At 47.0% G+C, this 10,322-nt stretch overlaps 1 protein-coding gene across 1 annotated transcript in view; it reads right to left on the bottom strand.

Annotated features, from left to right (window-relative positions):
• The window catches only part of Snx30 (sorting nexin family member 30), a 129,956-nt gene extending 122,863 nt beyond the window's left edge, over window positions 1-7,093 (bottom strand). The window contains exon 1 of the mRNA XM_008831146.3: window positions 6,686-7,093. Within this exon, the coding sequence (XP_008829368.1) occupies window positions 6,686-6,841 (156 nt within the window). The 5' untranslated portion in view covers window positions 6,842-7,093. The remainder of the gene's footprint in view (window positions 1-6,685) is intronic.
• Between the last annotated feature and the right edge of the window lie 3,229 nt (window positions 7,094-10,322).

The following is a 10,322-nucleotide window of genomic DNA, read 5'->3' as shown; positions in this document are numbered from 1 at the left end:
CATAAAATTGAATAAGTTTTTAACGTTTAAAAAAGATCTCCATTTCATTTTAGAATATATTGTTCCTTGCAGAAAGACTCACTGTTTTTGTTACTAACACTGAGATGTTGATGCATGCATCTCTAATCTGTATATATCTGATTATTTCTAGTCATAATCGGTTGCACTTGGATCCCTGGTGCCTGTGTATGTCTATAAAGTTAGTAACTTGACACATAAAAATAAAACATTAAAAAACAAGTTAATTTTTAAAAAATATTTTACTTATTATTTTTATTTTATGTGTATGAGTGTGTTGCCTGCATGTATATGAGTGCACCCGTGTCGTGCAATGCTGAGGAGGTCAGAAGAGGGCTTCGGATTCCCCTGGAACTGGAGTTAAGGATGGTTCAGAGCCACCATGTGGGTTCTGGGAATCAAACCCGGGTCCTCTGCAAGAACAGTCAGTGCTCAATTTTTTTTAAAAAAACAAAGGTCAAGGAGTTTTGGAGATAGGTCAGTGATGCAGACAGCTGAGTTTCCCCCCAAGATGAAGTCATGATTTGAAAAGGCAGTCACTTGGGGTCTACAGATTTTAAGGAATGATAGTAAAAAACATTGAATGACAGAAAACAGGCTGGAGGGTATAGCTCGGTGGTAGAATGATTGCTTAGCATAAGCAAGGCCCTGAGTCTGATCCCCAACTCCACCAAATACTAATACTCCTAATCCTAAGTTTTAAAAAGAAAAAAGTAGGGGACAAGGGAGATGACTCAATCAGTAAAGTGCTCGCTGTGCAAGCATGAGGACCTGAGTTCAGATTCCCAGCACCCACTTAAAAGCCAGGCACAGCAGCAGGGTCGGTAATCACCACCACCACCACCCCATCTGCCATGCTGGAGGTGGCAGGGATGGAGACTGGCAGACAGCCCACCAGCCAACCAGTCTAGCCAAATCAGTGAGCTCCAGGTTCAGTGAAAGAAACTATCTCAAAAAAGTAATTGAAGGGCTGGAGAGATGGCTCAGCAGTTAAGAACACTGGCTCTTCTTTTGAAGACCCAGGTTCGATTCCCACACCCACATGACTGCTAACAACCATCTGAAACTCCAGTTCCAGAGGATCTGATGCCCTCTTCTGTCCTCTACAGGCACTGCACTACACAGGTGCACTTACATGCATGCATAACACTTGTACACATAAAATAAAAATAAATAAATAAAATTTTTTTTTTAAAATGACTTAGAAAGATACCTATTGGTGACCTGACAAACACATGAACACACGCACACACACACGCATCATACATACATACATACACTGGGGCCGGGGGGAGGGGAAGCAAAGAAAAAGTAGTGGTAGTCTGCGCTGAACATTATTGCTTCCTGCTTGTTTTTTTTTTTTGGGGGGGGGGGCTTTTTGGAGACAGGATTTCCCTGTAGCCCCAGCTGGCCTGAAACTTGCTATGTAGACCAAGCTGGCCTGGAACTCACAGAGATCCACCAGCCTCTGCCTCCCAAGTGCTAGGATTAAAGGTAAGCACCACCACACCTGGCTGCTTCCTCCTTGTCCTAACATTCATTTTTTGAGTCAGGGTGTCACTGTGTAGAACTGTCTGGCACTAAACTCTCAGAGATCCTCCTGCTTCTACCTCCAGAGTGCTGGGATCAAAGCCCAGCAGAAACACTCTGATTTTACATTGTTCTCTCCTGGGGGAGGGGAGGTAGGGATGCAAACCTCATGCAAGGTAGGTAAGTGCTCCTCTGAGCTAACTCCCCTGTCCCAATTTACTTTTCTTTTTTCTTTTTGGATCTCCCTGTAGCCCCAACTGGCCCGGAACTCACAGAGCTCCACCTGCTTCTGCCTCCCAAGTGCTGGAATTTAAGGCATGTGCCACCACACCCAGCCCAATTTACTTTGGAAGACATCCCTTCCTTCTTAAGCACAGAGGGACTTTAAAAAATATTAGTAATACGGATCTGGAGAGATGGCTCAGTGGTTAAGAGCACTGACTGCTCTTTCAGAGGACCCGGGTTCAATTCCCAGCACCCACATGGCAGTTACGAACCATCCTTAACTCTAGTTCCAGGAGAATCTAACCTCCAAGGCATTGCAGGACACGCTCACATACATGCAGGCAATCACTCGTACACATAAAAATAATAAATAAAACATATACACACACACACACACACGTGCAAGAATCCTAATACAGTGGTTCAAATAAGGAATTCTCAATTCAACAGTCGGTGTGCTCTTTTCTAGCCCCAGTTCAGCCTTGCCCTCCTCCTGCTCTCTTGAGGAGATGTCCCCATGGCACTCAAAGACTAAAGTCCTCACCAGGGGCCCTTCCAGGATAACTCAATTTTGTCTCCTCCCTTCCCTTAGCTTGTGACTCCTCTTTGCTCACTCTGACCCTGCCACTGGCCTCACCTGGTGTGTGTGTTCTGCGCAGCTATGCTCTCCACCTGACACTTACCTGCAGTCATCCACCAGCTACCTCCCTCAATCAAGTCTGCTCAAGTCTCAAATTCTCAGCAAGGCCTACCCAAATCCCACTCCCCATGGCCAGTGACCCTGAAGTCCCTGTCCACTCTACTTTCTTCCTTCCAAAGCATCTGCTAGCACATAATACAGCGAGCATATACTTGTTCATGAGGGCAGGGGTCTTTTGCTGATTTAGTCAATAATCCTGGGTTCTTGCCAGGCATGGTGACATACACATTTAATCCTAGCACCCAGGAGGCAGAGGCAGAACCTCTGTGAGATCAAGGCTACCCTGGTCTATACAGCAAGTTCCAGGCCGGCTGGAGCTACAGGGAGACCCTGCCTCAAAAAGACCAAAAAAAAAAGACTGGGTACAAACATACATTCATACATGTCTGCAACACAAGCAAAGGGGCAGGAAAGGAGAATCTTTGGGGCTGGTTGGTCAGCCAGTCTAGCAAACAGGTAAGCTCTAGGTTCACCAAGAGACCCTGTCTCAAAATGTAAGATGAAACATGATTGAAGAAGACACAAGATGTCGATCTCTGGCCTCTGCACATATACGTGCACACACAAACATGTACCTAATACCACACATGCACATAAAAATTTTTTTAAAGACAAATCAAGGATGAAAGGGGAGGATCTGATTTCCATTCCTGACATATGGAATGTAGGAAGAAAAGATACCTCCCTTCTGAAGACTTTGAGGAAGCCTAGGTGACCTAAGGGGGCAGGAAGTAGGTAGAAGAGTTTGCTGAAGAGGCTGGGGATGTGGGGGGAGATGTTAACCACAGACTGGGCACACAAGTAGGAGGCTGAGTCACAGAAGAAACTGCTCAGGTTTTATATACATATATATATATATAGATAGATAGAGAGAGAGAGAGAGAGAGAGAGAGAGAGAGAGAGAGAGAGGTTAAAAAATAGTTCAAATGGTTTATTTACATTTTAGATGAAGAGGAAAGATGAAGCAATAGAAGGCCTGGTGGGTTTGGATGGCATAGAAGAGCCAACCCTTCTAGCCCCTGGTAGGCAGGAAGAATTCTTCCTCACCAGTTTCAATGATTTGAGAAGCTGATGGACAGTGAATCTAATGCATTTGTTCTTTCCCACTCCAGCACCAAAGAGGCCATTTCGAAACCTCAGCTGGACCATGATGCAAGGATGGTGTTGATGACACCATCCTGAGTCACAGAAAGCAATTCCCTTCTGTGCAATAACCTAGTACTATTTTCAGTCTTTTAGAGCTTCATTCCCTTTACCCAGAACCAATCCTGAATCAATCCCTGTCATCTGGGATGAAAACCTCAATATCCAAAGAGGCAAGAAAACAGGTCTCTTCTCAAAAGACAGACCAAAGCACCTGACTTTACCTCCTGTCCTCCAGTGACACTGAGGCCACTGAGGCAAGGTAAAGAGGGGCAAAAGGTTTTCTTCCACTGTCCTCACAATCTGCTGCTTGCTAGCTTCTCTCTACAAAAATTGAGAGGGGCTAGAGAGATGGCTCAGCAGGTAAGAGCACTTCCTGCTCTTCAGAGGACAGGAGTTTGGTTCCCAGCACCTATATCAGGAGGCTTATACCAACCACTCCAGCTTTAAGGGATCCACACCCTCTTCTGGCCTACAGGAACACCCATACACATGTGGCATAGACTCACACAGAGAAATAAAAACAAATCTTTTCAAATATTTTATGAGAACAGATGTATGCCAAAACCCAAGAAAATGTTACTCCCAATCAGAGAAAGCACTACAATGCACAGTCTCTAAGGAAAAGTGGCTTACTATAAATCAGGCCCTTGAGACTGGTGCCATCTAGATACTCCCCCAGAGCTGTTAGGAGACTTATTAAATGTTCAATAATTAATAATAGTGCCTTCAAGATTGTCTCTCTCAAAGAATGGATCCTGCGGAGAAAACCAACAGAAATTAGACATGGGCACACTTCCTGCCAACCAACTAGATCTTAGTGGTACCAAGCATTTATCATCCAAATACTTATTACTAAAGCAGCTACACTTCTGAATCAAGAATTATCCAAGAGGGGCTAGAGTGATGATTCGATGGTTAAGAGCACTGGCTGCTCTTGCAAAAGACCCACATAGTGACCAACAATGTCCATAATTCTAGTTCCAGGAGATTCAACACTCTCTGGCCTCTGCAGGCATTGCACAACACAGGTGCACTTACATACGTGCAGGCAAAACACTCCTATAGCTCAGTAATAGAGCACTTGCCATATAGGGATGGCTGGAGTCTTGGGTTTTTCTTGGATCACTTTCTCTCACAGAAACCAGTCACCTCGTTGAAGAGCCTGTGGAGAACCACATGAAAGCAAGCTCAAATCCCTCCCAATCCAGCCTTCAGAGGACTGCAGCTTCCTAAAGGCCTGTGTCAGAACCACCCCAATTCCTTGACCTAGAGACACTATTTTCAGTTGCTCCATTCTAGAGCAATTTGTTACACAGCAGTAGGTAACTAATTCACTTTGCTACACAGAATTGAGATAGCAATGGAAGGTTTAACTTTAGTTCCCATTCTACATCCATTTAAAATCAATTTCTCTGCTAATAAGAAAGCAACCGACTATTTATTCAGCCATTCAACAATTACTTTTTGAATGTCAAATATAAGAAAGGGATTTGCAAACTGCATGTTTTCATATAGTTAAAAATCCATAAAATACACCAGGCATGGTGGCGCGCGCCTTTAATCCCAGCACTCAGGGAGGCAGAGGCAGGTGGATCTCTGTGAGTTCAAGGCCAGCCTGGTCCACATAGTGAGTTCCAGGACAGCTGGGGCTATAGAGAGACCCTGTCTTAAAAAGATTTAAAAAAATCTATAAAATACCTGAATATGGTGGTGCACAACTTTAATCCCAGCACTCGGGAGGCAGAAGCAAGCCAATCTCTGTGAGTTCAAGGCCAGCATGGTCTACATAGTGAGTTCCAGGCCAGCTGGGGCTACAGGGAGACCCTGTCTCAAAAACAAAAAAATCTATAAAATAAAAAGCAATAACCACAGTGGTACAGGCAATGCATGCAGGCGCACACACATTTTGAGCTGTTCAATCCACTGGTTTCATTAGTTTGCATTATCTTCTTCCTACTGCTTTAAAAATCCTCTCCATTCCCTAGCCATTCTGAGTGCACAGGGACTTCTGACATGGTCTGCAAGCCATACTCTCACAAACTCATTGTTACCCTATCACACACCCTTCTATATCTGGGGAGAAGTTGGCTCCTGATTCCATCAATATTGGGAAAAGGAGGAATTCGTTTAGGATTGTAGGAAGATGAATAAATCCTGATCACAAGTGCTAAGGACAATTGGAATGTCTACAGCTCAAGACTGAGTGACTGCAGGATCTCTCATACCACCGTGGCTCAAATCCTGGTCACAGCTGAACCGGAGATGGGGGCAGGGGAGATGCGCTTCTGCCCCCTCCCTGGACTCCAACGTGTCTCAAAGCAGCAGGAGGGTCAGGCAGCTCTGAGATCAGGAGCCTCCACCTGCACAAAAAAGGTCAAAGGGCGAGCGCTCTTTCCTTCAACCACAAAACCAGCCTCGGCCAGGTTTGGTTTAGGTTTAAACTGTGTGGTCCGCTATAGGTGAACGAAGCCCCAGACAGAAAAACCACAGGGAGACTCTCCTCCCGCCACCACAGAGGTCTGAGTCAGGTGACTCCTCAGGGCAAACAGCAAACCTAAACAAAGATCACTCCCCACATGACCGACAGGGGAAAGAAGACCAAGCAGCTCAGTTCCACCCCGGAAAGCCATTAACCATTAACTCTTGCTTCTTTGCAGTCCCGGGAAACTGGAGGCGCTACAAGTTATTCTGCAGCTCGGTTGCAGGAATGCACCTGGAGGAACATTGGACACCCGCCCCCTTTCCGGGACAGGGGTGCTGAGCACTGCAGCACACGCCTCCCGCCCCAGCAGCAGGACAGGACCCCTCCCCACCAGCTGTCACCCGCGCTCGGGGCGGGTCTCAGCCGGAGAAGCCCATCCCCTCCGGCCGCTCCTCCTGCAGCTGCGACCCCGCGGGGCAGCAAAAAGGACACGCTCCTGCCGAGGGCTCTAGAGGCAGAGCCGGTACGCCGGGCAGGAGCCAGGGTGGGCGAGGCTGGGTGCCCGGGGTGGCTCTGGGTCCACCATCCTGCCCGCCCCGCCCCAGGGGAAATGAGCGCCCAAGTCCCCAGCCCCGAGCGCCCACCTTGTCACCGAAGCTGCGGGCCATCAGCAGGTCCGGGCTGGGCGTACTGTCGCCGCCCACGGCCTCCTCGCTGCTTGAGCCGGCCAGCGGGTGCGGCATGTCGCGCAGGGAATGAGGCCCGGTGGACGGCAGGGCCTTAGGGGGTCCGCCCGCCATGGCGCGCAGCGCTAGGGACGCGCCGCCGCGTTCTCCCGCACCCGGCCGCGGACCAGGCCCCGCTCCGCCGCCGCTCAGTCCGAGGCCCTGTACAGCCGGGCGGGAACCACCGCCTCCCGGTCCTCCTCCTGCGTGCGACGCTGGGCTTTCCCCAGCCGCTGCTCCGCACGAGAACCCGCCGCCTTACCCGGTACCTTGGCCCCAGCGCCCAGCCCGCAGCGCCACGCCGCCCACCCACCGCTCGAGGCCCCGCCCCCGCGGTGCCTTGGCAGTCAGGGAGGGGGCGGGGCCATCGAGGGCGGGGTGGGGCGGGGCTTGATGGAGGCGGTAGCTCCGCCCGTCTTCCCCGCCTACCGCGCGGCAGGAAGTGCTCGCAAAGACTGTAGCATTGCGACTAAGGGTGTTGGGGGCGGCATGCTTGTGAGTCAGCGTCTCCTACCCCTAAGACACGTGCAGAAAGAACTCAAAATCAAATTAAGGTGTATATTATAGTAACATGAAGGGTTATGTGGCTCAGAGGAGCTGAAGAACTTCCGGTGGGGAACCTAAAATAGAAGAGGGGTGGGCAGGACTCTGCGGGCAGAGGCAGGTGGATCTCTGTGAGTTCCAGGCCAGCTGGGTCTGCCTAGTGAATTCTACGCCAGTCAGGGTTACACAGTGAGACCCTGTCTAAAAAACAAAAAAGAGGCAGTGTAGGATTTTCTGCAAATCCATTCTAAGGTCCCTATACTGTCTTCTGAGCTAAGCTGGGTTTATGTAAGGTAAAACCTCAGAAGCGTGAGCATCTGTAAATAGAGTGTGCTACAAATGATTTATGGCCCTTAAGCTCACACTTAGCCAAACAGCCTTCTGCAAGAACAGTGAGTTTCGTGTTATTTTTGACACATTTATGCTTCCTCTCCTGGCCTTGGGCCGAGCTGGATTCTCAATTTTTATTTACTGGCGTGGTGGAGATAGTCACGGCTTTACTTTCAATCTTTGGAATGTACATTCTCTTTTATCCGCTTACTTATCCCTGGAGCGTCTGTTTCTAAGGCCAAGTAGAGGGTCATTCGCCCTTCTAGCAAAGACACGAGTACTGTGACTTGCTGTGGAAACCTTTTCACCCCATTCCCCAACTCCTTAGGTTTGCACAGTTTTGCCTGCTAAAAAATAGTGACAGATCTTGACATTGGGGTTCACAAAGGGCTCTATCTGCCGCACTGTTTTCTCTAAAAACAAAACAAGGGAGAATGCAGAGTTGAAGCCGACCCAAAATACCTGACAATAATCTAGTGTCAATAAACCTGACTTTTTCTTGTATAATCCAAAGGGTTGGACCCTTAGTCCTGTAGCTATTGTCTTTTATCTCTTTCACAGGGGTCTACCTTGGTTGGGAAATATAGGATTGAGAGGGCACAGGCAACAATTTCAAATGCTGCCTCTACCTTGCAGGAATGCTGAGGTCTGGTCCTCTGAGTTGGAAAAAATTGCCACTCCTTTTGTATTCAAAAGCTGCCTATGGGGCTGGAGAGATGGCTCCGTGGTTAAGAACACTGGTTGTTCTTGCAGAAAACCCGGCTTTGAATCCCGGCACCCATATGGCAGCTAACAGCTGTCTGTAACTACAGTCTTGGGGGATCCAACAGCCTTCTGACCTCCGTAAGCATTGCATGACATGGGTGCACTTACCTACATGTAGGCAATACACACATACACATAAAAATAATAAATAAAATATTTTTTAAAAAATTCCACGGGGGGGGGGTCCAATGACATAGCTCAGCTGGTAGAAGTCTAAAGATTTTACCTGACAGTCAAAAAAGGCTATTAGGTCAGATACAGAGGTTGATAATAAATGGTTATTTAAAGGATACAAGATAGTCAAAGATAATTTTGGCTCTCAATCTGTAATATTCCAACTTTTTTGTTGTTGTTGTTTGTATTTTTGAGACAGGGTTTCCCTGTAGCCCTAGCTGGCCTCAGAACTCGCTACTAGACCAGGCTGGCCTTGAATTCACAGAGATACGCCTGCCTCTGCCTCTGAGCTGGGATTAAAGGTGTGCGCTACCATGCCCAACTTTCTTTACTATTTTTATGAAATAACAATCACAGAATAGTCTTGAATAAATATGCTTCATTCCAAACTCCATTTTTTTAATTTGAGTCAGAATGCCACCTTTCTATGCTTCTACTGGGTGGGAGGGATTGAGAGAAAGAAGGAAAGAACGAAAGACAGGAGCAAAAGAGGGAAGGAAGGAGGGAGGGAGAGAGGGAGAAAGAGAGGAAGAGAGGGAAGAGAAGAGAACCAGAATTCCTAAAAGGCCATATGAAAGTTTCTTTATTTACTTCCCAATTTCCTGGTCTGTCAGAGGCATCTGGCCACAATGATCTAGAGGGTAGTCATCAAAACTAAAGAAAACAAACTACAGAAAATATTTTTGGTAGAAAGTTTCCACCATTCATTTTTAGCCCAGGCCTGCCTGTTCATATTCACCATTTCCTCTTGCATCTCAGTGTTCCTTGTAGTGAGAAATTGTCACTGAAATAATTAAGTCCCAGAGCATGTGACTGTGCATCTACTGAAAGCAGCAAGTGGTGGGGAAGAAACATGTGATGTTTATCAGAGCAAAAAGTTGTGGTCTTGATTGGATTTATGGAGGGAAACTTGGATTGCTAGGGCAGAGTTCTGAGCAAGGGGTTGTGAGTAGTCCCTAGTGTGTCACTACAACCCCAAAATATCTTTGAACTGCACTTCCCTGGAAAAGCTGTATCTGTGTTAAAGAATCTGTACACTAATTGATTAGAACTTTGCACTATAAAAGTTGGAATATTACAGATTGAGAGCCAAAATTAACTTTGTCTGGAGTCCTCTTAATAGCCATTTATTACCAACCTCTGTATCTGACCAAATAGCCTTTTTTGACTGTCAGGTAAAAATCTTTAGACTGTATTAACTTAGCAGACCACTAGCTTCCACAAGCTAAAACTGTCATCAAAGAGCATCTGAAACCCTAGAGCAGAAATGTACACCCCTTTCCTATAACCTGCCTTCCTGATGCCCCCACTAATATATTTGGTAAACACATTGATTTATGACCTTCTCTTGTTCTGTGACTATAAAAAAAATCACTTAAAACTTCCATAGTAAAACATGTCATTCAAAGCACGCTGAACCCAAGTTCCTGGGCTGTGGTCACTCATATTTGGCTCAGAATAATCTCTTTCCCAATGGAGCAAAAGCTGGGTTTTGTGTATACAAGTGCATGGGGCCTTCCCCATCCACAAAGAATGGTAGGCATGTAGCCTGGCACCTATTGGGAAATAGGGCCTTGAGCCCCACACTTTAGTAGCTTTGTCAAATGGGAACGCTGTAAACCTACCAACAAGACTGTCAGGACTGCATGTGAGTATGCAGTCCTCAGAACAAAGCTGCCTCAACAAGGCATTGTCCCATTTTCTCCCCTGGTACAGCATGTGCTTAGGTCCTCTTGATGTTTGT

The sequence above is a fragment of the Nannospalax galili genome, unplaced genomic scaffold (assembly GCF_000622305.1).
Source record: "Nannospalax galili isolate Female #2095 unplaced genomic scaffold, S.galili_v1.0 scaffold1255, whole genome shotgun sequence".
Lineage (NCBI taxonomy): Eukaryota > Metazoa > Chordata > Mammalia > Rodentia > Spalacidae > Nannospalax > Nannospalax galili.
Note: the sequence above shows the minus strand (reverse complement) of the source record. Positions and strands in the feature narration are given on the sequence as shown.